The 27,124-nt window shown below is 41.2% G+C and overlaps 2 protein-coding genes across 7 annotated transcripts in view; one reads left to right on the top strand and one right to left on the bottom strand.

Moving 5' to 3' along the window:
- Nucleotides 1–27,124, top strand: part of kynu (kynureninase) — a 45,090-nt gene that overhangs the window by 4,856 nt on the left and 13,110 nt on the right. For all 3 annotated transcript variants that reach the window (XM_015038559.1, XM_015038556.1, XM_015038558.1), the window contains exon 3: nt 4,423–4,474. The gene's annotated coding sequence lies outside the window, so the exon portion shown is untranslated. The remainder of the gene's footprint in view (nt 1–4,422; nt 4,475–27,124) is intronic.
- Nucleotides 890–25,593, bottom strand: LOC106951180 (von Willebrand factor D and EGF domain-containing protein). Of its 4 annotated transcripts, none has more exons than XM_015038554.1 (33): nt 24,750–25,590; nt 21,045–21,229; nt 19,919–20,147; nt 19,178–19,243; nt 18,869–19,101; nt 17,172–17,261; nt 16,952–17,093; nt 16,367–16,584; nt 15,788–15,861; nt 15,432–15,705; nt 15,113–15,315; nt 14,122–15,023; nt 13,873–14,009; nt 13,627–13,788; nt 13,442–13,546; nt 11,850–11,964; nt 10,587–10,852; nt 10,298–10,517; nt 10,092–10,229; nt 7,864–8,301; nt 7,205–7,369; nt 6,125–6,486; nt 5,629–6,052; nt 5,250–5,345; nt 5,065–5,160; nt 4,882–4,977; nt 3,828–3,923; nt 3,671–3,766; nt 3,434–3,529; nt 3,256–3,351; nt 2,856–2,951; nt 2,673–2,770; nt 890–2,390 (listed from the first exon to the last, which is right to left on the bottom strand). In XM_015038554.1, the coding sequence occupies exons 1-33, from the start codon at nt 24,835–24,837 to the stop codon at nt 2,370–2,372; spliced, it is 6,123 nt and encodes a 2,040-aa protein (XP_014894040.1). In that variant the 5' UTR covers nt 24,838–25,590; the 3' UTR covers nt 890–2,369. The 4 variants fall into 4 exon arrangements, with proteins under 4 accessions (XP_014894040.1, XP_014894038.1, XP_014894039.1 ...); XM_015038552.1 differs by having other exon boundaries at nt 5,629–6,061; nt 24,750–25,589; XM_015038553.1 differs by having other exon boundaries at nt 5,629–6,061; nt 7,864–8,298; nt 24,750–25,589.

Genomic DNA, 27,124 nt, shown 5'->3' with positions numbered 1-27,124 from the left:
AGACATAAATCTGTGTCAAAAACTGATGTCTCCATACACAATTTGACTGAACTTCAACTATTTAGCAGAAAAAGCTTCGTCTATTCATTTGGTCTGAATGCAAAGGCACACCACACTTTTCAGATTTTTGATTTTAAAAAATTAAAAATGGGTAATTTCTCTTCCACTTTACAATCATGCTTTCATTATTTTTGTTTTGTCCTATGAAATCCCAGTTACGTTAAATTTTTGGATGCAATGTGACAAAAATATTAAATGTATTGTGAAGAAAACTTGGAGTAAAGTTAATTGTTTTCCTGAATGTGATTGATCTGTTTGGCACGGTGGTGGCAGCATCATGATAGGTGACCTTGACATGATCAAATTAAAAAATACTTGTTTTTTTATCCCCAAATGGAAATGAAATGTCAAAAAATACCAGGTGAGAATCTTTGTTGATGTGAGAAGGATCTCCAGTAGCAGTCAGTCTTCCAACAAATCTCAAGAAGCCTCTGACTGAAGATCATCGCTTTGACTCACAGCTGTCATGAGATGCTAACAGGTCCATAGTAACACCATCAGCTCTGCTAATCCACTTCTTTTGCTTTTGCTGCTCCTCTTTAAATCTTTCTAGAAAGTCGAGCAGAAAGACGTTGGAGTACGGGATTAAGATGCACACTACAGTAGAGATGGTTTGAACTTACTCCTCTGGGGTTTGGGGTCAAAGGTCAGGAGTTATTGGATGCTATGTTTGCGATGCTAATCAGTTGTGATCAGTTTTATAAACAGTTTATAATTGCCGGTTAGAGTTTAACATTTGTTTTTGTTTTTTCACCATTTAACTACCCAACCCTCAGCATGATGCTTTCATCGCCATGCTTCACAGTTGCTGCAGTGCACAGACGTCTTGTTTTGTGATAAACAGAACCTTTTTGCAGTCCAGTTGTTTTAAATTTCTCTCCAGCTGTTTGATCAGTGCATCCTTCAATCAGACAGCAGGAACTCAGTCCAGATCCTCCCGCTCAGCGTGTTTGTGTTTGTTTGTCGGGATCTAAGGGGCTGCAGGCGAACTTTGGCCGGCTGCTCTGAGCTCCTGCTGAGTGAACAGTCCAGGTGGGACCCGGCCGGACCTCCGCCGTCCGCTCCAGAACCATCTTTGGGGACAGATATAAATATCTGCCTCATGTGGGCTGCTGCTGCTGCTGGAGCTCCCACTGACACTCAAGTTGTCGATTTCCAGCAAATATTGCTTTATTGCCTTTATTTAAACAGAATCCAATGATAAAAAGTAACATTGTGTTGCAGTGAAGTGTCATCCATGTTTTGTTTTTTTGTGTGTTTTTAGTGATAATTTATCACATCATGTAATATTTTTGTTGTTTTCTATTGTCGCCAATAGAGGGTGGTAAATCCCCAGTAATAATTTTACCTCAAAACCACAAAAACTTCCCCATATCTCTAAATAAAGTTTTTATGACAAGGTATTGAGGCCAGATTGGGATTTTTCTTTTAATTTCGAGAATAGTCATAATATTTACAGAATAAAGACACAATATTACCAGACGAAACTGTAAAAAGATTTTAGGAGAGTAAAACTTGGATAGAATGATAAAAAACTGATGATTTGAATGTGATGTATTAAAGTCATTATTTGTAAAACCAAATGTGATACTTCAAAATACAATTAAATATACTACTTATCACCCTACTACTGATTTTACTGAAACACCCTATTTTCATGATGTATCTTTATTATGTCTTGAATTTTTGTGTTTTCCAAATATTCCTAACTTCAGACCCACAATGCATCAGTTTTAGACTTTAAACCCCATTTGGAGCCACTGAACCACCTCTGTAATAATTAAACCATGAAAAAACAGACTTTTATTGTGAAAAGTATCTCAGTTTATCCTTAGCTTCCATTCATCAAGAATGTTTTGGATTAGAGCTACAAATTAAGGCTTTTATTTTAAAGAAAATTTGTGAGCTTTATTTTGAAAGGTTAGCCTAATCCACAATCCTCTTTTGCTTTAGTTCAAATAATCTAGAATAATCTACTCCTTGAAATATGGAGCATTTTTAAGCATATTATTGAATATTTGAACTGATTTGAAAAATTCAAATGAGTAGAAGCTCCAGGAAATAGACCAATCCCATCAGAAAAACCTATAAAATACTTTTTATTCTCCTACAAAACTTCCAGTAAACAAAGATTCGATGGGAAGCAGCAGATTACAAAGTGATTAAGATATATACATCGAGGATATGTGACAATATAAAACATTCAAATAAATAAATACTGATAGAGAAAGTCAGATTATAGACGAGGAACCTGAACATGGCGGGTTTCTACAGTAGTCAGAGAATTTGGATCAATAATCCGCTGATCTTCAGCCGCGAGCGACTGGGAGCTGAAACACAAAAATATACTTTAAAGTAAAATATATGAATGCAAAAAAATCAATAATCTCACCAGCAGAGAAGAAAATATTAGAACATGTCGAAAATCATTCAAGAAATACAAACAACTCAGTAAAATTTACTATTTTCATACCTAATTTTGATTCATTTAATTATTAGGCTGTATTTTTGTTAGAAATATCAATTTTTTTCACTTTAATCAGTTTTACTCATCATTAATTTTAATTTTTGTTTATTTTTTAAAGCGTTTCCCAGCATGCTTTGCTCCTTACCCTCTGTGAACACCGAGCTCCGGTGAACCCGGCTCTGCAGGCGCAGACGTTAGGCCGAACGCAGCGGCTGCCGAACAAACATGGTGTCTCGCAGCGAGCTGAGGGTGAAAACGGGTTGAGACTCAGTCAGAACTGGAGAAACGCCGACGTTCCCCACATGCAGCAGCAGCAGGTCTTACTCACGGATCTGACAGAGAAATCCCTGCCAGCCCGGCGGACAGTGGCAGGTGTTTGGACCAATACATTCCCCTCCGTTCAGACACGTCTGCAGGCAGCTGGCTGCCAGGAGAATTCATCATCAGTTCAGCATCAAACGCTTTCATTGGAGTGGCAGAATTTGTATTATTCTTAAATTTCAATCAGGGGGCCGAAAAATTAATTCCAGTAGCCACAAATGGCCCCTGCACCACAGTTTGGACACCGATGAGAACATAGCGTGTTCATCCATTCAATTCAAACATTTAACTAACCTATCAGAAGCTCACAAAGCCATGACATCATCACTTTCTAATGCTGAATTAGAAACGGGTAATTTAATGGGATTCTAGTCGCATTTCCAGAGATTCCATCTGCGTTTTCTTACGTTTGTCGCATCTCTTCCCTCGCCAGCCGGACGGACAGTCGCACACGTCTGGGCCGACGCACCTGCCGCCGTTCATGCACATGGGGTCACACACACCTGGCGGATAGGAGACAAGTAACCGAATGTGGAAATCATGTTTTCAGATAATTTAAAGAGAAATTTGAGAGAAAAGACGGACTTTTCTCGCAGCGCTCCCCAGAGAATCCCTGCAGGCAGGAGCAGAGGTTGTTCCTCCTGCACACACCGCCGCTTTTACAGGGTGGACTGCAGACAGCTGAGAGAGAGAGAGAGAGAGAGAGAGAGAGAGAGAGAGAGAGAGAGAGATGGTCATAGATTAAGATTAAACTATAAAACATCCAGCTGAGGGTGCAGAACGGGATTAGGTTTATAGATTTATAGTTAGGTTCATATTTACCGTTCTGACACTGCGCTCCGTAGAAACCGCGGGGACACTCGCAGGCGTTCGGCCGAAAACAAGTTCCTCCGTTCAGACAGACGGGTGAACATAGAGCTAGAGAAAACAGACAGGTTACCTGCTGGCTGGTTCCCACCCTAAGACATCAGGGACTCACCTATCTCACAGGACGGTCCGGTCCACTCTGGAGGACACTTACACTCGTCTGGGGACACACACTGGCCTCTGTTGTGGCAGTGACGGCTGCAGACCACTGCGGTAAAAACATCATCAGACAAGATTCAGGTCTGAGTTTTGGATTAGGGGAAGCAAATAATGGCTTATTAGTTCTAATCAATTAATAATTTCTGCTTAGTCCTTCTTTTAGTGTTGTAGTCTGGCCTCCATCCACCAAAGGGCGCCTCTGGTCATCCTTAAGTGGAGCCAATTGATACAGAAATAAAGATGGCGGGGCCATACCAGAACGGAAAAAATAAACGGTCCAAACTGAGTCCAGTTTTAGATGCAAAATGCCCTTTATGCATTTCTGTTTTGACATATAAACACACTGTAAGCTCTTTAAGTTTTACATGGCGCTCATTCAGCCGAGCTGCAACGTCAACTTCTCATCGAGGATGTGATGACAGAGAAGCAGAGGGTATAACATAGTTTCTTATACTCTAAATCAAGGATTAGACAATGGGATAAATAATTTTTTCTATAAATACAAATATTTTCCATATTCTTACTTTCTTTTTTCCTCGTTTATCCAGATTGTCCAGGAGCCCTGAATACTGGATTGGAAAACGTCTGCAGCCTTTTGAGGTAAGGATCTACATTCTCACAAAGAGACTGTTGTTTTTGTTTTGCTAGCTGTGCTAACTACTAATGAGATGCTAAAATGTGAACTCCAAATCATTTCGTTGGTTCTAAAATGGTGAAAATGTGTTTTTTAACCCAGTTTTGTTTTTGTATGAACGTAATCAAAGTTTTATAAGAAAAACTAAATGGGAAAACTGTGATTTTCCCATTTAAACAATTCAGACGAGACATTTATTACAAATGAAATAAAACAAAAGCTGAACATTTTGAGGTAGAGAAGTTGATAAATTCTGAAGAGTAAAAAAGATCTTTAACTTGATATTAACTCAGAGAAACAAACTGGATGACATTAAATCTTAATAGTTACCAAACCACTAATAAAAATCTTTGTAGAAACTTTATGAACTCACTGGTTTCACATCGGGGACCAACAAACCCATATGGACAGGAACAGGTCTGCAGTCCCACACAGCTGCCTCCATTTTCACATGGAAACCTGCACAGAGCTGCACAGACAGGAAGCTCTCACATGTTTAATAATAATTAAAGCAGCTAGCATCATTTTTATAGATGCATTGATGGATTACGTTCACCTTCTTCACAAATCTCTCCATGGAAACCTCCAGGACACTGACACACACCTGGAGCAATGCAAACCCCGCCGTTCACACACTCCGGATCACATATTACTGAAGAAAAACATTTTAAAAATTCAATAATTAAAACAAAATTTAGATCTGGGTAAAAATAAAATGGTTCTTCCACAGTTTTCACCTACCTGTCTGGCAGTTTGAGCCAATATAGCCTGGTTTGCAGCGGCATGTGTTGGGTGCAGCACACTCCATGTTTCTGCCACACATGTGCCTGCATACAGCTTAAAAACCAACAGGGGGCGCCACTGAGAAGGTAATCATGACTTTTGACTCTACATTCAACTGCACTAAGCTGTAAGGAGAACTTTAGGTCAGTCATTTATTCCAGAACAATATGATGAAAATTGAAACTTGTTTTAATTTTCATCATATTTTCATCATATCAATAGGTTTTCATAAAATTGAAACTTGGGTTCATCAAAGTTCACACTTTCAAAGTTCACACTTTGATGAACCCCAACCACATTTGAAAAAGAACATTTGCTCTCTTGGGTTTAGCCCTACCCCGACATGCGTGTCCATCTCCTATGTATCCTGCAGGACACCTCCCACAGCGGAAACCCCCACCCACTGCCGGCTCACACTGGACCCCAGGAAAGCAAGGCGTACTGGAGCAGGCCGTCACATGACTGTTAGCTGTTGTGTCGCTCCTTATTTTGAGATGATTGGACGTAGGTTTATGTGGTGTGAAGCTGGAGACCGCCTGGACAAAAGGTGTAGGAGTTGGTGCTGTGGGTGCTTGTGGACCCTCGGGCAGAGGATCAAGTTCGTCTCCGTCTGCGGAGAACTCTGATTCAGACAGAGTGTAGGACAGAGCTGTGAGGGCGGCGGTGAGAGGGAGCGCAGGCTTTGGAGGCGTCCAGGACTTGAGCTGTGGTTGAACTCCCTGTGGTGGCGTCACTTTAAGGGCTGTAGCTCGTTCAGACTTCTGGGTCGTCTAAGGACAATGTTGTTAATGCTCAGACACATCAGCTAATCTTTACAAAACATTTCAACTCACCTTGGGACCCGACTCTCTAAAGGTTGTAGTTCTTGACCTGGTGAATGTCCTGGTGACAGTTCTGGAGATGGCAATCTCATGAGTGGAGTGGGGAGTGAATAAAGCGTTGGATGATGTCCTTGGAGCGTTTCTGGAGGAAGAGGAGACTGCTTCCCTCCTCCCTGTTCCACCGCCTCTCTGTGATGATGAATCCTGATGTGGTGGATTGTCTTGTGTGGCCACTGATAAAGGTGGACGCCTGATAGATTGCCTGGATGGGAAGCTTGGCAGGTGGAGGTGAAGTTGGGAAGGTTTGGCTTTGCTTACATGCAAATATTGGCTGGATTTACCAAACATCTGCTGCTGAGGGAGGACATTGGATGCTGAGGAAAGACAGGAAGTCAAATCAATGCCTTTCTGCAAATATTCTCGCCGGATTTCTTCCTCTCTCCTTGTGCTTTTGAAGTTCAAGTACCAGAAATGCAATCAGACTTGCTTTGTTCATAATTGTTAAAGATTTGCATCAAACAGTTGAGGGATCAGGCCTTTTATCTATTCTGCCATAAAACTGAGAATGTTTCCAAAACAGGGCTCGTGCTTAATCAGTGCTGCCACAAATACAATAAAAACAAAACCATTCAGGCGATTTATGCCTTTTTAGAGGTTTGAGGTATCTGCAAAAACACCCAAAGTTGCTTTGAGACTTTCCAGATAAACAAGATCTGCAGTAAAGGGATTAAAGCTGGAATCAGACTGTCTGCTCAGAGTTCCCTGGTCTCCCTAAAGAGCAACAGCATTAAGCAATCTGCTGTTGAAACTTTGTGGCCGGGTGGTTAGTACATTAAGGCAGTCTCTAACCACTCACACTGATTTATGTGCTGCAATAAATGACATTTTTAAATGAAAGAAAACAGAGAACATTAGGAAAAACAGACAATACAAAAGACCTCAAAAGCAGCACATAACTTCTGAATGGATTCAGATTCCTAAATAATTTCAAACATGCACAGAACAGTCAAAGGGGTAAATTGTAAATTTATTATTAAAAATTCCCAAAATTTACAGATTAGTTTGGGAACTTGAGGTAAATAAATCCCTTACCTTCCTTGGGGGTCTTCATACAGATGCGACCATTGCCGTGAAGTCCAGGGGGGCAGCGACCACAGACGTAACCAACATGTGGAGGCCTGCGGTTGATGCATTGGACTCCAGGGAAGCACGGCCTGCTGGCACATGTTGCTGAGATGGGGACAGCCCGAACCGGACCTGTGGTCAGGAGAAAGACTGCCTTATCATCTGATCAGGTCCTTCAGCAACATTTAGAGATAACCGTTTTCTCTGGACAACATCTGAATCATATGGTGCTTAATTCAGTGCTTGATGACGTACACTCATTCACCACTTCATTAGGTACCTGTTACTAGACCATTTTCTTGCCTGAAGGCACAGGTGTCAAACTCCAGTCCTCTGCTGTCCTGCAGTTTTTAGATGTGCCACAGGTACAAAACACTGGAATGAAATGGCTTAATTCCCTCCTCCTTGTGCAGATCAGTTCTCCAGAGCCTTGCTAATGAACTAATTATTCTATTCAGGTGGTGCAGCAGAGGCTCATCTAAAAGTTGCAGGTCAGCGGCCCTTGAGGACTGGAGTTTGACACTTGTGCCTTAAGGGTTTCATGAATATATTGTTCCTCCATCGTGTAAACTGTGAAATATTAAAGAGCTTCTTGATATGTGAACAGCTTTTATTCTTCTATTTACCTGATTCTGATGTTTTATTGGAAGTATTCCCGACTTCATTCTTTACTGTTGTCTGGTCCAGTGTCTCTTTCATGGCTGTACTCTCTGAGTTGTCCTCAAAAGTGTTGCTGATGGGCTTGGATGAAACCAAAGGACCTCTTTGAGGTTTTCTTGACTGACCACCTATGTGTTGGGAAGCATCTGCTGCCACACTCTTGTTGGTTTCCGCCGTCCTGACCTTTAAGTTGGGGGTAATTCCTGGGATATTCCTCAAAGAGGTGGACTCTGCTTTGGTCCCAGTTCCTGGTGTCTCTTTGCCCACCTCTGACTTCAAAGAGGTGGAAGCTCTGTGGAAAGGGTCTGTCTTTGTTGGAACTCGCAGCAGAACATCTGGTATCTTGTAAACAGTTGTAAGAGGAAAAGGTGTTGGGATGATGGCATCCGGCCTAAAGACTGCTGCTTTGGGGGGAAAACAAGAAATTCATCTTGATAACTTCAAAAGACGTTTTTTATGTAATGCTTGCTGTAGACTGTTTGCAGTAATGGTGCAATAAGATGATTTGAGACACAAGAAAGTTTTTAACAGGTCAGATCTTTAGAGAGAGAGAGAAGTTTGTTTAAAAGTCTCAACATTGGTCGTTCATTGTGACTTATCGACACATCTAGAGCCGCGAGCGAATTTGATTTATGACGACAGGTTTTAGACAAGGCAGCAAGTCAAACTCATAAATCTAATTTATTCTGCCTTAGCACTGCCAAATCTTCTGGCCGCTAACTGAGTCCATTTTCAGCATGTGTCAGAATGTTTCTTTATGTTAAACTAATTGGTAATATCCTGGAAAAACTAACTTTTTTATTACCCCATTTTTACAAGAAGTTGCTTGGGAATTTGCAGTCTTACTTTGCTTTTTTTGGGGTAGTTCTGATTTTCAAAGTCAAGACATGCATACAATCAGGCAATATTCAAGCTCATCTGATGCCTAAAGTTGCAAATCTTTGGCATTAAAGGGAGCAAGAAAGTCAAACCAAAGTGTCCAAGTCATAATTTACCTTTTGTGGTTTGTTTTTGGGCAGTTTTTCTACTAAAAAACATAAGTAGTGAAGGATTGTTTCGGTTGCATGCCTGCAGAAGCTGAAATATTCATTCTATCCAAACCAACTTGTTCATTTGGGAAAAAGTAATCGCCCCCTAAACCTAATGATTGGTTTTGCTTGGTAACACCTGCTGTGCATTATCCAAAATGTGCATTAAATCTGTGTTTTGGATTTTTGGTTCTGATTATAGAGTTGTTGTTTTTTTGGAGATTTAAAATGCAAAGCGGAAAAAAATAAATGAGAACACTCTACATGTGACGACAGAGAGACTAAGCTTAGCTGGACGCAAGTGAGCAGAGCATCTGCATCGGCTACAATCAGACATCTGCTTTCCATTCACTACAAGCACTGTATCCCTGCTGAGGGCTCTTCAGAGACTCTGCTGCGCTCCATTTATGTACCTGAAGTTTCCTCTCAAAAGACCAGACTCCAGGTTTTCCCCTCAATGCAAATAAATTCAGGAAAAGAGAAGCATAAACCAACATCACAGTCTAGATGATCAAATACAATTAATTTAGTAAAGAAGTTGGTGCACTGAGATAGTTTTATGTGGTTCCACAACCTCTGAACAGCTTTATTGGATAAGCTCAACGCTGCTGTGTGCATAAAGGGAGGACTCAGTGTTTATCGTTCTGCACAGATTCTGTTTCAAAATTTGATTTCAGGAGACATAAAACCATGGCAGGTAGCAGTTTCTTCTGCTCCTAACCTGGTCTAGAGAAACAGAAACACTGCAGGTCAGTTAAAGTTCAAGAAAACTTTGAGGTAAATCAACATTACGTGAAGGCAAGAAGGAAGATGGAGGAAACTCTGAAGTGGTCTACTTTACACCTCATCAAAAGAAAGGAAGTGATTTTTATTTGCTTTCTTACAAAGAATTTTTATCAGCTTAATCTATCCTAATCTGGATTAGGATAGATTGAATTGATTATATATTTGTCTTGTGTAGAACCTTGGAATGGCATTTGTTGTGTATTTGTACCACTAACATGAACCAAAGGGTATTGTGACTAGCTTTGCAACTATGTGGAGATTTATCATTGTTTGTGCCAAATGTTTAACCCTTATGTATGCTGACATGTTGGGCCTTTGTAGTTCCTGACAAAAAGTAACTGACCACCCCCTGTTTCACCCTGTTTGAAGTGTCCGCTTACCTGTACAAGTCGTTCCATTTCCCAGCATGCCTTTGGGGCATGGACCACAGCTAAAGGAGCCGATGCTGTTAATGCACTGGACTCCAGGAAAACATGGATTCCTCTCACATTCATTGATGTCCTCCAGGCATGTTAAACCTGTGAAAGGCAACATGATGAAGCGACTGCAGAGACGTCCCTGGATCATGTCTTGAGTCTGTTCTTACCTCTCAGTCCAGCAGGACATTCACATCTGTAGCCGCTGGCGGTGCTGATGCACCTGCCAGCTGAACATGGAGACGACAAACACTGATCCACGTCTTCACCACAGAGTTCGCCCTGTTTACCCCCAGGACAAACACAAAGGTACTTCCCACTGCCGGCGGGAAAACTGACATCCATCATGCAGGTCCCTCCGTTCAGGCAACCGCATGGCACCACATCAACCTGAGTGACGCACAAAATGAGTTGACGAAGCCTTGACTGTATTAATACAGCTGCTTCCTTCAACTTTACCTGCACCGTGAAGGTGCTCTGGGCGTTGCACTCATCAGAGAGCATGAAACTGAAGGACTGCTGAACCTCCTCCTTCAGGAGAACCAAGGGGACCCTCCAGATGAGGAGGCCAGCAGGAGACAGCGCAGCCCCGTCTGGTCCGTCCTCCAGCTGAAACAGGATCGCCGAGCCCTCTGGGTCAGACGCCGCAAACTGGAAGACGAAATTCTCTCCGGCAAATGTCCGCAGGCTGCTCTGAGGTCGGTGGAAAGATGGAGGCCTGTTTACTGGAAAACAGACGGAGACCTGACCATTATCCAGTTGTATATCAAAGCAACACCTCTGGTTATCCCCACCTTCTCATTTACTGTTCTCCAACTAGAAAGATTTGATGACAGAAGCTTCCTGTGCTTAGTGAGGCTCTTTACGACCAGGTCCTTCCTGGATGAATCATCGTAAACATGCATGTTCAGACTTGCAAATATTATTCCAACTACATGTGCAGGATGTCCTAGGAATGTCCTATTTATGTGAATGCTGTCCCCATCTTTGGTGTACCACTCCAACAGGTAATTGTTTCGTTCCAATTGAAAGTGATTTCTCGTGACTTAAAGGTTTACTGTTATTCAATGGAAATCAGACAAACCGGCTTCTTTTAACAACTGTTTTAGATGCGTTTAATGTTAGTTGGGAAAATTGAGATACAAGAGATTGAATTGGCATAAAAATTTTACAAGGACCTGGTCGCCCTTTATAGAATATGTCAAACATTGTCATTTGGTACCAACAGAATGAAGAAACTGAACCCAACGAAGACAACAATCACTCTGAAGGACTGCAGTTTGGTGTTGATCTCATGCTAAGCTCTGTGAAAAGGCCAATTGTTGTACTGTATTTGATTTGTTGGGACCTTAATGAGTCATGTTGAAGTACTTTATTCCTGTTGCTTTCCATTTTGATCCGGTTCTGAGGCTAATTACTGGTCTTACTCTTGATTTAGTTGGACATTTACTGCAGGGTAGCCTCACTACTTCAAGATGATAGTCCCTCTGTGCTGCTCTGTGGATAAAACATGTGATTTACCCCCACTCCTCACCCAGGAGTGGTTAAACGACGGGTCAGAACATGCTGGGGAGACTCCTTTGATCTGCTAATGGAGACAAACAGGATCCCAGCTGGACTCCTGCCGTGGCAGCAGCCAGAAGGAATCCTACTAATTCACTCACTTCGATGCAGTTTTCCCTACTTCCTCACCTTGCATCAGCTGCAAGGAAATGTTTATACCTTGGTTTACAGACCAGGTGAATTTGGAGGTGTCGGGATAACACACGAGGCAGGGGCTGCTGGGGTTGACACTTCCGGCTGCAAAACACATCCCGTCTATGTTACACGTCTTCTCCTAGGACCATGAAACACAAGGAAACAGAAACAGTTTTAATGGGATTCCGCATTAGTTGTAGGAAATGGACTCTATTTACACTTCATGAGCTGTTTAATTAATCCCAGCCTCTTCGAACAGCTGCAAATCTTTTTGATGCATGTCTGCGGCTGTTTGTGTTTTAACTCATTGCAATCCAGTAAAACGGTGTTTCCAGTAACAGAGAGACACTGCAGCCCATTTAAACAAGCCGGCTATTGAACAACTGTCTCTGCTTTCAATCAGACCCATGCTATCAGAAGGCGTGAACAAACTCTACCACTTAACACCTTCTGATTCGCATAAAACTCCTTGTTCTGAAATCCTCCCAAACATCATAGCAGCAGCAACAACTTCTCAGTTAAAGACCTGTTGACGGCAACAGTTAGTCTTTGCACAGTTACTGTAACTGAAGTTGGAAATAAGATACTGCTGCAGACAACTGGAAACTCAGATTAAAGGCAGTTGTAGCATTTTCACTGTGTATAATTGATTTTAATGAAAAAAACAATTGCCAATCCCTAACGGAGGAATTCCAGTTGATTTTCCATCTGGGAGCAATTTTAACCTCCATTTTATCTACAGCGCTGATAGTGTTTTCCCCTTGTAGTTTTGTTTTTTTCTTTTCTGCCACAGTTACTGACAGAAAAGAATGTGTTTTGGATCTGGTCCATTGACTGTACACCCTGGACAGGTCACTGTTCAGGTCACTGGTCCATCACAGAAACAAAAACAAGGACAATTTAGAGACAAATTAACCAAACATGCAGAAAGACCCCAGGTTGGAATTTGAATTCAAGACTACCTGGGTGCAAGGCAACTGCATAACTGTACATTTCATGTTTCAAATCATCAAACTAAATCACTCTGGGTAGGGACACACCAATTAATTCATTAATTTTGGTAGTTTTGGAATCTGTAAATCGGAATCTGCTTTTTAAAGATCTCTGATCATCCAGAAAACTGCAATCAGTGTGTCCCTAATAATGGGACAAAGATAACTTCAGTAAATTCAACATTCAGCTGTTAAATGGATTGTGTTAGAAGTGAAAAACCCTCCACAGCAGCAGGGTTGTTTATGGAAAAAATACTCACACCCCCTATTAAATCATGAGTTAGCCTGGATTCACCAAATTTTTTGGAGTTCTAAGGTCAGTTCCATCAGCACCACACCCTGGACTGATCACTGAATAAATAACCTCTGGAATACAGAAGTCACATAGAAATAGTATTTCTTCAGACAAATTTCAAAATGATCAGTCCCTTTCAGATGATCCTTTCATCGTGTGAGCTTCCATGACCAGTCCATCACGAGTAGTGATCAACTGAAAGGTCTTGACTTGGGTTGCTGATTGAAAGTATTACCAATATTACAATCCTGATGCACCTTTGGTTACCAACGCCTATACCACTATGAACTGTAGGTGAAAAACATTGCTCCTTTTGGTAAATAAGTTACCTTTAACTTACAGAGTCCTGAGTGCGATGCCTCACAGACCTGGCAAACACCGTCATAAATCGTCAGCATCTTTGCCTGGCTGAACTGGAACCCATCATTGGTCACCTGAAATCCAAAAAAGGCCAATATAAATATATATTTTTTGAAAGAAGGAAAACAAAAAAAGCTACAGGTAAATGTAATGCCTTAATGTCCCATCGTGCATATGGCTTGTCGTCCATCATGAAGTCCTCTGTACTGATAGCTGCACTGCTCAGTGTTGGAACAGCACAGTCTAAAGCCTTGGAGCTGAGAAAAGTTGCCTTTGTCTTCTGCTGCTCCTCTGGAATCCAACCGTTGTTCATGAACTGCAGAGGAAGCTCAGAAAGGTGAGCAACAATGCTCCTGTGTTGATGGCTGTTGGCTCGACATGCAACATTGCTCTGGCTTACCTTTAGTCTTGTGGTGAGGCAGCTGAGCTCAGCAGAGTCGATGAAGCCGAGGCCAAACACTCGAACACTGCGACAGTCAAAGGTTCGGATGTCACATAGTCCACTGTTTTCCAAATCGGTTATCTCAATAGGCTGGCCTACCGGAAGACATGAGATATTTCCTAAAATCAGCACTTTTCATGGTTTTTTCATCATTGACCTAATTCACACACGCTAGAAAACTTGCAAGGACAATCCACCGAGACTTACTGATGGAAAGGCTGCAGTCATGGTTGCTGTAACTTGGATAACATCGGCATCCCCACTCGGTGCATGCTCCATTTCCATTGCATAAGTTTGGGCAGCGCAATGCCATCACCACTTCCCCTGAAACACCTGATGAGGTATGAACCTCCATGGCTCGCTGGGTGCGGTTGTCCAGCAGCTGCTTCTCACACTCATTTTCCAGAAATGGCAGTAGAGCTTCATCCCAACCCAGGTCATCCTTTAGCTGCAGGTCCATCATACAGAGAGTCACTGCTTCATCAAGATGGCGTCCCAGCAGACCTCCACACATGACGCCAACGGTGGAGTTGACCAAGGCCATCTGGCAAACCTCCAGGGCTTTGGCTGAGGTCAGTCCATTTGGTGTGGGCCACTGGGGTTGAACCTTTGGTCTAGCTTCTGCCAGGTGATCTTCAGGAAAAAAGTAGGCAAAACTTTCCAAATCTGTTTGGCTCAGGCTCTGAGCAGCAAAGAGGGGCTGAAATTCAAAGGAAGTGTGTCTCTTTGGCCTGTGTAGTGAAAGCAACAGATCTTCTCTCAACTCGACATCCAGTTCAAAATCATCTCCATGTTGACTTCTCTGTCCATTAATCCACAAGTGCCTTCCCTCCAGAGGATGACTACTCAAAGCAGACACTTCCAGGATGCGTTCCTCTCTTTTGGGACTCCTGATGTATTCTGCTGTTGTATCCATGGAAGGAAAAACAGATGTGTAATCCACATTGTCGTATGCAGAGCAGTCAGAGTGAGATAAAGGACTGTGCACCATCCCTCTGCTATATTGTTGAGATGGGGTAAACTCTCTGTGGCATTGACAGAAGGGACGTCTGGCCTTTTGCACGATCAGAGGCGGTGTATTGTCAAATAAACTCTCACCAGGAGCTATCCTAACACAAAACAGTGAAAACCATTATATCAAATAACTTTAGAGACACATCAGAGTCAAGAAAAAAGATTGTAAGCTTAAATTGCTGACCTCCAGTCCTCAATGAAGCGTTCCAAATCATCAGGACCATAAAAACCACCATTGGAACCATGAAAGTCATTGTTGCTGTTGTGGTCAAAGGTTCCACACAATCCTTGAGTGTTGCTGAAGTCGACACTTGGAGCTTGGACAGACAAGCTCATCCCCCAGTCGCTTACATCTGCCCTGACAAATGCCCCAGAGGGAAACATCAACTATGACAGAAGAGTCATAGGCAACACAAAGTTAATATAGATTGAACTAAAGAAAACATCCATCATGCAAGCACAAAAGAAGCAAAAGCACAGTGGTAAAATGTCCAGATACCTACGGTGACCTTCTTTCCCTGATGGGACTCCAGGATCCTGACCCGACTCCCCTCCTCACCAATGTTCTTTACAATAAGCTGAGGTCGGGTCTCTTGAAGCTGGCCATTGCACATGTCAATGATTGCTATGTCATTCCCCTCTTGCACAGCAACGCCACAATTGCAGGCAACCGAGTAGTGTCTGCTGCCACAGTCCCACTGGCGAGAATGGACCTCAAACCTCCTGGCAAGACTTCGGTATAGAAGGAAGGTGCCAGTCTGGTGGTTCTCATAACGCCTGGAGGTAGCAGATTTTAGACAGGGACATACATTTAATAGGGTTGATCTGTTTCTAGAACCTCTTTTGAGGTATTAATTACCTGCGATCAAGTGTGATGACATGTGGATCAGTCAAAGAGTAACACATCGAGGTGGGAATGTCTTGAACCATGACCTGGAGGAAAGCAGACGAAGGCAGACACACGTCTAATCCTCAAGGTTTGATTTCAGTAAATTTATTGTCAATCCTTCAATGATGGTTTCAGACTAAAATAAAGTTTTCTTATCCTTCTTATAACATGAAAACCTCCACTCTCTTCTTTTGAAACCATTAATGAATGGCTATTTGGAAAACTGACACCAGTATGAAGATGTGGTTGCGCTATTGGAGAACTTTCCTTAAACATGCATCAATGTCCTTAAAATTTTATAAAATCGCCACACTGTCACTATCTCCTTTGAGCCATTTAATCCTTGCAGCGTGGGAGGCCACAAACTCAACAACCATGCCTGCAATTTATTGGAGTCAATGGAAATATTGAGGTGACAGTTAGGTTAATGTGCACATTTTTGAATAGCATGAAGAAGCAGAGTAGCTGACAAGGATACATTGAGAGAACAAATGAACTCTGAACTAAAGGGACCCCAGCAGGACATTGTCATTGGAAACATGAGTTCACCTTCAGAGATGTTGGGGTATAGCTCCTCCAGAGTCTCGGAGCACCAGGTCCAGGTAAAACAGAGACCAGGCTCAGTCGATTTCCGTCACGTGTGAAATCCGTCACAGCGGTGAGGACAAATGTTGCGCTGCCACAGCTGTCGTCCCTGCAGGTTTTTGGCTGGATTTCCACCTGGCAGGCCGACACCACCACATTGGGGACCTCATGCCTCAGGCTCTCTGTGGATGTCAACACCGTGTTAGCATTAGCAGATGGATGTCTACTGAACTGTAATCACAGCTTCTCAGCAGACTCTCATGTGATGATTTACAGGATCGTTGAAAATAACACAAAAACGAGTACCAAGGAGTATTTTATGTTTCATATGTATTATTTACTATCATTGTCATTGTGATCTCTGCTTTGGTGGTTATTTAAAACAGAGATCATCCAATTAAAACCATATTAAGGTTGACTGTAGGGGTATATTTGGTTCGGTGTGAACTGCAGAGACTTTTATTCACAGCCAGAATTTGGATTTTGAATCCTTTGCTTTCCCCAGCTTCGTTTTAGTTGATGTAAAAACAGTTTTCTAGCAGACCTGACCTGGATTGTGGACACTCAAAGCCAGAGGGACTCCACACTGGTGGCCAAGGTTGGAGCTAAAGCAGGGAATGGGGACTGTGCTGTGGACAGTCACTTCATGCTCCATGTTGTTCTCTGCTATGTGAAGAGAGTCTGGAGAAAACTGAGCAAAAGTAAAAAGTTTAGCTGCTGGAGAACAGTTGGTTTAATCATTAAGAACAAGGGAAAAGCTGAGTTTTACCTTTAATCCAGCGTAGAAACTTTCACTTTCCTTTGCAGAGGATCTGGTGTGGTTAGAGCTAACTTTGAAAATCGACACACTACATGAGAACTGCAAAGAAAACAAAAGATTTGTAGGTGAAATAGGACAAACGCTGAAAACTTGGTGCTGAAAAATTCCTCCAGGAAATGAAAACTGGATGTTTGGAAATCAGTGACAGTGAATGTTGGAAACAGGAAACTGACCATTAGGTCTAGTCAAAGCTGCTTTGAGGCGACTCCAGCTGGAAGATGTATGTGTAACGACCTGCTTCATCCTTTCAGCTCAGATTGAGTTTTACAAGTTGCCGTCTTTAAAGATTTAAAACAAGGCTAATGGTCTTGTCCTACAGAGCTGTCTGTTTATAATGCTTCAAATAAAATTGGTAGAAAAGGAAAAGTCAGAGCAACAGATGAAGGGAATCTGCAAAAAACCCCAACTAGATTTGCTTTTTTATTCTTTTACAGATTTTTCATTCTTCCCATTTTTCATTTAAATTCATTTTCTCATTTTCTTTCTCCTTGTTTCTTTTTAAAATATAATTTTACTCAATTTTCTTTTATATCCTTTTTTCATGTTTGCGTGAATTTGTTCTTTTTTCCCTCGCCCCTTTTTTCTTATGTGATCTAATTTCTGTACCTTTCTTTCCAAATCCTCTTGTTTTATCTCATTGTTTTTTCCTTTTCAGTTTTTTTGCTTTATTTACATTTTATTTCCTTATTTCTTTCATTTTTGCCTAACTTTTTTCTTTCATTCTAATTTTTTTCTTTCCTTCACTCTTTTTCTTTCACTTCATTTCTTCTGCTCTCTTTCACTCTTTCCTTCTTTTGTTCTTTTTTCCTTGTTTCTCTTTTCTTTCACTCATTTTGCTCTTCCTTTTGCTGTTTTCTTTTTTCCTTTGCTCTTTCATTCATTGTTTTGCTCTTTTTTTGCTCTCAATTTCTTTTGCTCTTATTTCTTTAAATCTTCTTGCTCTTTCTTTTGCTCTCTTTCACTCCTTTTGCTGCTTTTTTTCTATTCTTTTTTGTTTTATATTATTTTGCTTTTCTTTTCTCTTGTATATTCACTTCACTAATGGCGACATGGTTCTGCTGATCTCAAACAAATCCTGTAGGGTTTTTTTTCTCATGTCTTGTTAAGCAACATCAGCAACAAAATCGCAGATTATAACGTTCTACCAGAAAAAAACCCATCAGGCCATAAAATCCCTCTCCTCCGTCGGTTTGGACTCCTGGTTCCTGGTGTCCGTGTTTCCCTCGCTGGTGCTTCTGGATTCACTCACTGGAAGCTGTAAATATTTCAGGTGTCTTCATTTCCTGTTCCTTCAGCCATTTTTACTCCATATCCAGTTTTACTACTCTGCTTGTTCGATGTTTTCTAAAGTTCGTCCACCTCCAGAGGTGTTCTGCACTATCTGTGTGTTTCAAAGAGCTTCCCTGGAATCCACTGTGAATGAAACCCATGTGGATCAAGGCTTTCCCAACCTGCTTTTCATTTAACTTCCCCTCCTTACACTTGCTCTCTCCTAACTCAAAGTGAGAGACATTCCCTGCTTGCTTTTTTTCTGAGACTGGTCAAAAAATATTAAAGTAAGTCAGTGTGATCCATATCTCATGCTGAAGCCTTCCACATGTGCTCCCCTACCTCCAGTAATCCCAGTACAATCTGTTGGGAATTACCGTCTCTCCCAGCCTGAAGTGGACGCCATCCATCTCCACCAGAGAGAAGGGCTTCAGCGTTGATTCCTGCCTGATCTCGGCCTTCATCTTGTGGCCGATGTGTCGGGCCCAAACCACTTGGAAGCCCAGTATCTGGCTCCAGGGCGGCGGGACGAAGGAGCACCGGAGGTGGACGCTGTGTCCGATGGGCTCTGGGGTGATCACTGGCCGGGAAGGCAAAGACGGAACCAAAACTGAGGACAGATGTACACATTTTAGGATATTTTGAAGAAATATAAATGGTTTCCTTTAATTTCCCTTAAGTCCTACCTTTGCATTGTCCGTTAACTTCCACTTCTCCTGGTAAACAGACTCTGGATCCTGATTCTGGAGCAACTGAAACATGAGGTTAGCCAGATATGTTATCACCATAGTCAAAGGAGACATATTATGCAAAATTCAGAGTTTGCACACTTTTGAACTTGCATTTCGGTTTCAACTGCTTTTAAAAAAGTCCAAGCTCTTAAAACACACACACACACACAGATACGCACACGCACACACACACACAAACGCGCGTGCGCACACACAATGGCGTTTTTTGGCAATAAGCTAATGTTTTTTGAATGTTACCTAGCAACCCCAGCCCAGGCCAGCCCGTTACCGAGCAACCCAAGCTTAGTTGCAGCTGATTTTACTGCTGTACAATGGCTACTGGAAAATACAAGTATTTTGTTGTTGACTTACCATTCAGAAACCATTTGCTGCATTCTTACTGTGTGAGCAGGAGGCTCTACTAATGTTTTTTAAAGATGAAGGATCGTATAATTGCAGCCATTTTCACGTGTGAGTGTAAGCATTGAGTTTTGAGTGCGCGACCAGCAGCAGCTTATTTGGATTTAAAGTGACAGAGGCCCTAAAGCAGCTCATTCTGATAGAAGGCAGAACTGACCAGACTAAAATCTCATTATCTAAAAATAATTTTGTGCAAGAAAATGTGGACCTACCCTAACCAGTTCAAAGAAGCATGATAGGTCATCTTTAAGAAAACAGAAACCTCCTGGTGTTCACCTTTAGCGCAGTATCCCATGCAGCCCTGCGTCGGCTGCAGGTAGTAGACCAGGAAGTCGCCGCAGTTCCTCACCGTGATGGGGATGCGGAAAAGGCAGCAGTCTTTGGCGCTGCCGTGGAAGAACTGCCATGTGGCGCAGGCAGAGAGCTGGCGGACTTGGCCGGGTCGCGGCAGAGAGGTGTCCTTCAGCGACAGCCAGATTGGAGCCTGGGTGCCACAGTGGTTCATCTGCAGGTGGAGAATCGAGAACCAGTCGTTATCTAAAAGAGGAGTTTGTTATTCCCTGCAGCTGGGCTGAAGGTGCTTATTAAACCAGTCTGCTGATTTTAATAAGCACCATGAGAAAGTTCATTTGATGGAACAAGCCCCCCTTCTACAGTGAAGTTGGACTTTGACAAGACTTGTGCAAAAGCCCTTCATTGTTACACTAGACTGAGGTGAAATAATATTTTATCCCACAATGGTTTAATTGAGCACAAATGACTGTCAAATGGTTTATTTTAGAAAATATTGACACATAACAAAGCATTTATTTCACTGAATATTCCTACTATGTTAATTTATAGCTTGGTAAACTTTTAAAATGTGTTCTTGATTTTCTTCCTAATGCATGTTGGTAGATTTCTGCTTCCATACTTTGCACCTGGGTTGAAACCTGGGTTGGTGTATCACTTTAGCTTTAAGTTCTGCTAAATATTGTCTTGGTGTAGCATTTAGCAATAGTTTTTGATAAATGTCATGTTGATGTAGCACCTTAGCGTTAGCTTCAGCTAAATATCATGTTGGTGAAGCGCTTTAGCATTAAGTTCTGCTAAATATTGTGTTGGTATGGTGCTTCAACATTAGCTCTTAATAAAAACTATGTTGGTGTAGCGCTTTAGCTTTTGATAAATACGATATTTTCATAATGTTTTAGTATTAGCAGAAATAATGTTTATGATTAGTTCTTTAGGCTTATCACAGCTAACTCTTTAGTTAGTGGTGCCCACCTCTGTCGGTATGACTGGAAAAACAATCTAACTTCAGTCTGTTTACAGTTTAGAAACGGAAATATACAACACTTATGAGTTTACACATCTTAAAGCCCACTGTTGGACTCATCAGCATTGCCTTCTATTCTCCAACCTCAATGCAGCTGGTTGGCATCTCTGCCGGCTTGTTGTTGATCCGGAATCGGTACCAGCCGGCCAACAGTGAATGGTCACAGATCAGGTCCTGGATGGCCGTGTTCTGGATCTCTGTGGAGTCGAAGTCGACGCTGCGGTAGGGGCTGCGTAAGATCCGATGTCCTCCAGGGTAACACTCTGGAGCTGTGAAGAAGGATGACGAACTGCTGTAAACTTTCTCATGACTGAGTTTGCTTTTCTACTTTGAGTCAGTGTCATTCCACCTAAAATCCCTTCCTTGAGCCTTGCAGACTCCAGTCTGAGACCATAATTAGGTCAGGTCTTTATCTACAGCTGCTTTCTGCAGAACGGACCTTTTGGTGGAAGACAAAACAAAACCAGCCCGTGGGAATCAGCACATGGATTTGCAACTCTCTGGTTTTATTGAGACTTTTATTCTGTCTCGTCTGTGACTTCATCTGGCTTGTTTTCTTACACGATTGAACATCTGGTCTCTAAATGTCAGTTAAATTAAATCCTGCTGAGAAAGTTGGGAAAAGCCAGCATGTGAAGAAACTCAATGTGACCGGATGCATTTCTTCAAAGTATTGCAGATATGTTTCATATTTACTTCCAAATATCAGAGGAATTGCAAGTTTTACATAATAAAATGCAGGTTTAGAAAACATTTTTGGCTTTTAAATCAGTGGATTTTAGCTAAATGTAGTTTTTATTATTGAAGGCTATGGGTTAGCCTTCAATAATAAAAAATAAATGAATTCTAATACATTAAGTACTTCATGTCCCTTATTTATCTTCACTTAAACACTGGGGCCGAGTATTAGGATCGGGCTAAGATTTTTTTTCTTCTACATTTCAGGATTTGTCATTACGAGAAAAAAGTTGTACAACAAAATGAACATAATAGAAAAGAGAACAAATAAATAGTTATGTAGTCCACTTCCTGGTTTTGGAGCAATCTCTGCTCCGCTTGGCATTCACATATGCATTCAAACTGCACCAAAGTTCACTTCAACCGAACAAAGACCGAGACTTTTAGGCAGACCAGAGTTGGATTACGCATTCACACCTCCACAAAGGAACCAGATTTTTCTAGACAAATGGACTGGAGTCGGTTAAAGCAGATCAAACAGGGTTTGTGGGAACGCACCCTTAGTATTTCTGTTGTGTTGTACACTCAAAAAAATGGTTCATTACAATTTCAGGCACCCAGAAGAGACGGTCCAATATGGACTGCATTTGGTCCACATGCACAATAGAGATGGTTTCAAATTACAAACAGCTGGTGGGTTTAAAACAGGCAAGAGAGGAAAAGTTATCCAATTAGGAGAGGAGTGATTCATTTCTTAACTTTTGAGGAATTTGAAGATGTATTTAGGTGCATTAGGCTGCTTCATAAACATCATGTTGTGTGTTTGCTTGAGGTAGTTTTTTTCCTGGGAAGCACATAACTGCAAAGGTTTCTAGTGAAAATATCTCGGTACAATAAATTCAGTAGTTAAAGGAAAACGGAGACAGGATTGCTGATTTTATTAACAGGAAGGACCTTTTCACCTCAGGTGATCTCAGTTCCCAGGAATAACATTCCTCGCCTGGATTGCCTCAGGAAAGGACGCTCAGTCCAACGGGGGATGACTAACACGGCATTAAGGTGAAGACAAACCTGCAAATGTTGTGCATTTGTTGTCAAAGCAGCGATCTTTGCTCTGGAGCTGAAACAGACCGAGTGGACTTTGCTTCCTCTGAACAAACATTCAGGACGTCTCGAACAGTTACAGCCGATCCTGCTGTTGACAGCTTCCTAAAAGAAAATGCTCTTGTTTACATTGTCGCCTGTTTGAGCGCACGACCTGTCTGGAAGCTCCTCTGAAGAGGCGCGAGGTCAGAGGTCATCCAAACAGCCTCGGCTTCAGGGAGGATGATGGTCGACCAGACTGCAGCGGCGGGCTAAACCCCTGGATTAGTACGTTTACAGAACTGATGAATAGGTGGAGAGGAACAGGATTAGAGCTGACAGGAAAAAACAGTAAACTTTGTTGGACCATCTTGAGATCAGCTGATATATAAATTAGTTTATTTTTATTATGAAAGAATCAAAGCAACACTCCAGGTGTGTTTTAATGAGGGAATGACATGTTGCAAAACTCCAAAAGTTAATTTTACACAAAATGCAAGAAAGAAATTAAAGCATAAAATGCAAGAATAAGTGAATATTTGCCCTCCTTTATTTGCCTGCTTTATACCTGCGCCATTCTGTTTCAGCTTCTTCTTCTGCTGTGGTTTGTATTAAATCACAACACAATCTAAACCACCTTCTTTCAGTTTGTCACAGTAAATGGGATCATAAATCTAAGGGATTTGAACTAAAGCTGAACAGATTGCATGAATGAACCGACTGTTTTCAAATAAACCTCCCAGATCCTTTCCAAAGAAAACATATTGGAACAAGAAAGTGGAAATCTATTGACCCAAAACATTTCTCTTTGACTACATTCACACAACAGTTCTTGATTCTCACTTATGATTTTGAAGAGCTGCATTGTTCTTTGCGTGGTTGTTGATATGGAGCTGATAGTATGGTCACAAAATCAGAAAAAGGCAAAGAAAGCTAAAAAAAAAAAAAGAAAGTGTTGGCATTGCTAGCTTCAGCCATTGTTTATGTCCTGATTTACATCTGGCTTCTTCTGGTGCAGATTTATGACGCATGAAATATCATATAAAATGTGACGAGCATTCTGACTGCAAGTGGCACAAATCAGATTGTTTGAAAAAGTCAGATATATGTTGCATTTACAGTGTCAACGTAGCTTTGTAAAAGGTGAAATCCTTTTTTATGTGCAATTTTATTCTATATCAGTCAGTCTTAATCTGTGTTGTGCAGGTAAAATAATACAATTCAAGGTAAAATACTTGAAGAAAAAAATAAAATATCTGTTGTTGGTGAACTCCAAAGCATCAAAATGAACTCAAATGGAGATGTAAACACCAAGTGGCCTGGAGACCACTACAAAAGCAGGAAGTGGACTACAGTGCATGGCATTCTGGGTAAAACCAACCAAAACAAGCATGCTAGTAAAGTGCTAACAGGAGAAATGGCTCGTGGTCTTTTACGAAAAACAAATAACTATTCAAATCTGTTGCAACTCAATTTTTGTTTGCATTTGATGAAGAAAGTTGTGCTCAGAAGTTTTAATGTTTCCCTCAGTGATTTGTGGTGCAGCGCCCCCACAGGCGAGGAGGGGAACAAGTTGCTCAAAGGATTTGGTTGGTTTGACTGAATGCACTGAATGCAGTGAGAAAGAGAACCAATGGAGCTGGAATTGGAATAACTGAGAGTCTACTGGACTATCAGTAAAGCATTTACATTTTTATTTGACAAGCTGCTGGTGAGCTAATGAGTCCTAAATATCCGGCGACAGTCTTGCTTGTCTGAGCTTCATAGACAGTTATTGTTATCCTGCTGTGCTCTCTACATGTTTGGTGTTGTTGCCCCCTCAGTGTCTCATTTTATGACCCCAGGACCCTCTAAAGTGTCCTGTAATCAGCTTTGATCTGCTCTGAGATGCCCTGCAGACCCAGATTTTTAACCTTTGGACAGCAGCTCAATGGCATGCCTGTTCTGCTCCTAATTCTCTCTGCCATCAGGTTCTGGATCAGATCTGTGAGGCTGCATGCATGCATCAATTCCTTCTGCCGGACCTACCGTGTTGCGCCAGCGCTCCTAGTTGCAGAGCCCAGAGCAGCGCGATGCGTAAACATCCCAGAACCGCAGCAAAGGCGCAACAATCCATGTGTGCAGTGCAAACAGCTGGATCAGTCTCTCTGGCCCATTGGAAGCAGAGGGGGAGAGGTTGCAAAAATGGCACAAAATTCTCTGTTAATTAGAGGATAAGAGACTAAACTCTGCGTCTGGCTCTCTGGAGACCGGCTGGGAGATGAAGGAGAAGGAGGAGGAGGAAGAGGAGGCAGGACAGCGCTTATTGCTGGAGGAGGGTCTTTGGAGATTCTCTGAGTCGTTCTCCTCCCATGTTCAGTTTGTGTAAACATGAGGCTCTCGCTGCGTGTCCAGCTGCACAGAATAAACCTCCCATAATATTCACACCCCTTAAAACTTTCCATCATATTATGATATTTAATTGGCCAGATTTTATATGAAAGGGCAACAAAGTAATGCATAATGTATTTGCGGACAAAGATGCAAGAGTGAGGGTGAAAATATTCTTTTTATTTAAAAACTCTAGAAATTTTCCTTTGGTTCAGCTGCTTTTGATTTTCTATAAAGACAAAAAGAGAGTTAAATACCCTAAATCCCTGCATCCCCAAAAGAACTAAATCCCAAAAGAATTAACAGAAAGCTGGACCTGGTGAGCTGATAAAAAAGAACAAAAGGTACAGCAGCGGGCCAACCCTATACAGAAAAAGAACCTACTGCAAAAGAAATAGACAAAAATATCATGTGAATAAGAACATGGTGTCCAGTAGATTACACCACAAAAACACAAACATTACCAAGTCATTTTGTCTGGTTTCTAGTGGAAATATCTTAATACGGTTGAAATAAGAAAATCTAACTCATAACTAACATTTCAGGAGGTTATATGAGCTTGTAAGTCTTTTTTTTTTTTAAATGATCTCAGTATTAAATAATTGACCCAAAACAAGTTCCTATATCTTACTGAAAAGTTACTTAGAAGTTTGTTCAGTCTTATTTTAAGTTTACTGAGATATTTATAGAATCTACATTAAAACATTTAGTAACAAGCCAGGGGTCTGCAAACTTCACAACCAAAAGAGTCACTTTTTAGTCTGTCCACTCAACTTTTAAAGAAACAAATCTTATCATTTTAGATAAATATTAACTCAAATGTGTTGTAGAACTAACTTTTTACCTCTTTACTGATTTAATTGGCTCTTTGGACCTTCCTCAAAGGTTCTTAACTTTATTCTATGTAAATTTAGAAGAAAAGCTGTTTCTTTTTTGTTTTCAGCCAAACGCAGGTTCACTTTCCATCCACATATTTGGCAAAATTTGATGTTTATTTTAAATTCTAAAGAATAAATACAATGATGGTCCTTTAAAAATGAGACAAAATTTCAAATAGTACGTATTTATCAGAAAGTACAATGTGTCTTTTTTTCAAAAAGATGTCTGACTAAACTACAGGAACGGTTCTGGTGTCAAACTAAGAAAAGCCAAAATATTTGACTGTTTCTCATCCAGTCCGGATCGGTCCTTTCTGCCTGGCTGCCGAAAAATGCAAAAACATGAGGATAAAATGGAATTAGCTGTAGTTTAGTCCTAATTTCTTGTTCCTTTCTATGCGTTGGGTTTTACATTCAGTAAAACTCTTAAATAATAGGAAGTCATCTCATGTGATTGGAGGCAGTTTGTGACTGAGCCGATGTCCCTGCAGAAGGGTTGGGGGTGGGTTAGCCTCCTGACCGGGGTAAATATCAGGTGCTGGAGGCCACAGAGAGGAGAGAAAATGCATACCTTTCCACTAAATAAAAGACCTGAGTGCAGCAGCAGGTGTGCTGGACTCGCCGTTCCACCGAGATCGGAGAGAAACACGACCTGCAAGCTTCAAAAACAAGAAAATGGAATAATTCTGCTAATTTTAATGAAAAATAATTCACATTATGACAAACAGTTCCAGAATAACCCTTTACTTCTGTTTTTAAATGGTATAATTCGCATGTTTTATACAAATATATAAAATAAGCCAATAATTCAGATTTTTAAAGACATGCTACATTTATTAGCGCCTCACTTTACCAGCAAAAATCAGCTTGGAAACAGATTTTATCTATAAGTTTAATGTAATAATTTGTTAAATGTTAATTAGTGATAAAATGCAATGTGTCGAAGCATCTAAAGCTTTGATTTGAAAATTCTCACATTGATAAAGTTTTATCAGGAACAAACTGCTGACTCAGCATAATAAAATGCATCCTTAAACATCATAAATGATTTACAGAAAAATGCAAATATATATATATATATATATATATATATATATATATATATATATATATATAGTCAATAATCAAGGTTCTTTGGTTCCTTTCATAATTCCT

This window comes from Poecilia latipinna, unplaced genomic scaffold (assembly GCF_001443285.1).
Source record: "Poecilia latipinna isolate Pla-1442-1.1 unplaced genomic scaffold, P_latipinna-1.0 Scaffold445, whole genome shotgun sequence".
Classification (NCBI taxonomy): Eukaryota; Metazoa; Chordata; class Actinopteri; order Cyprinodontiformes; family Poeciliidae; genus Poecilia; species Poecilia latipinna.
This window is presented reverse-complemented; position numbering and strand designations above follow the sequence as displayed.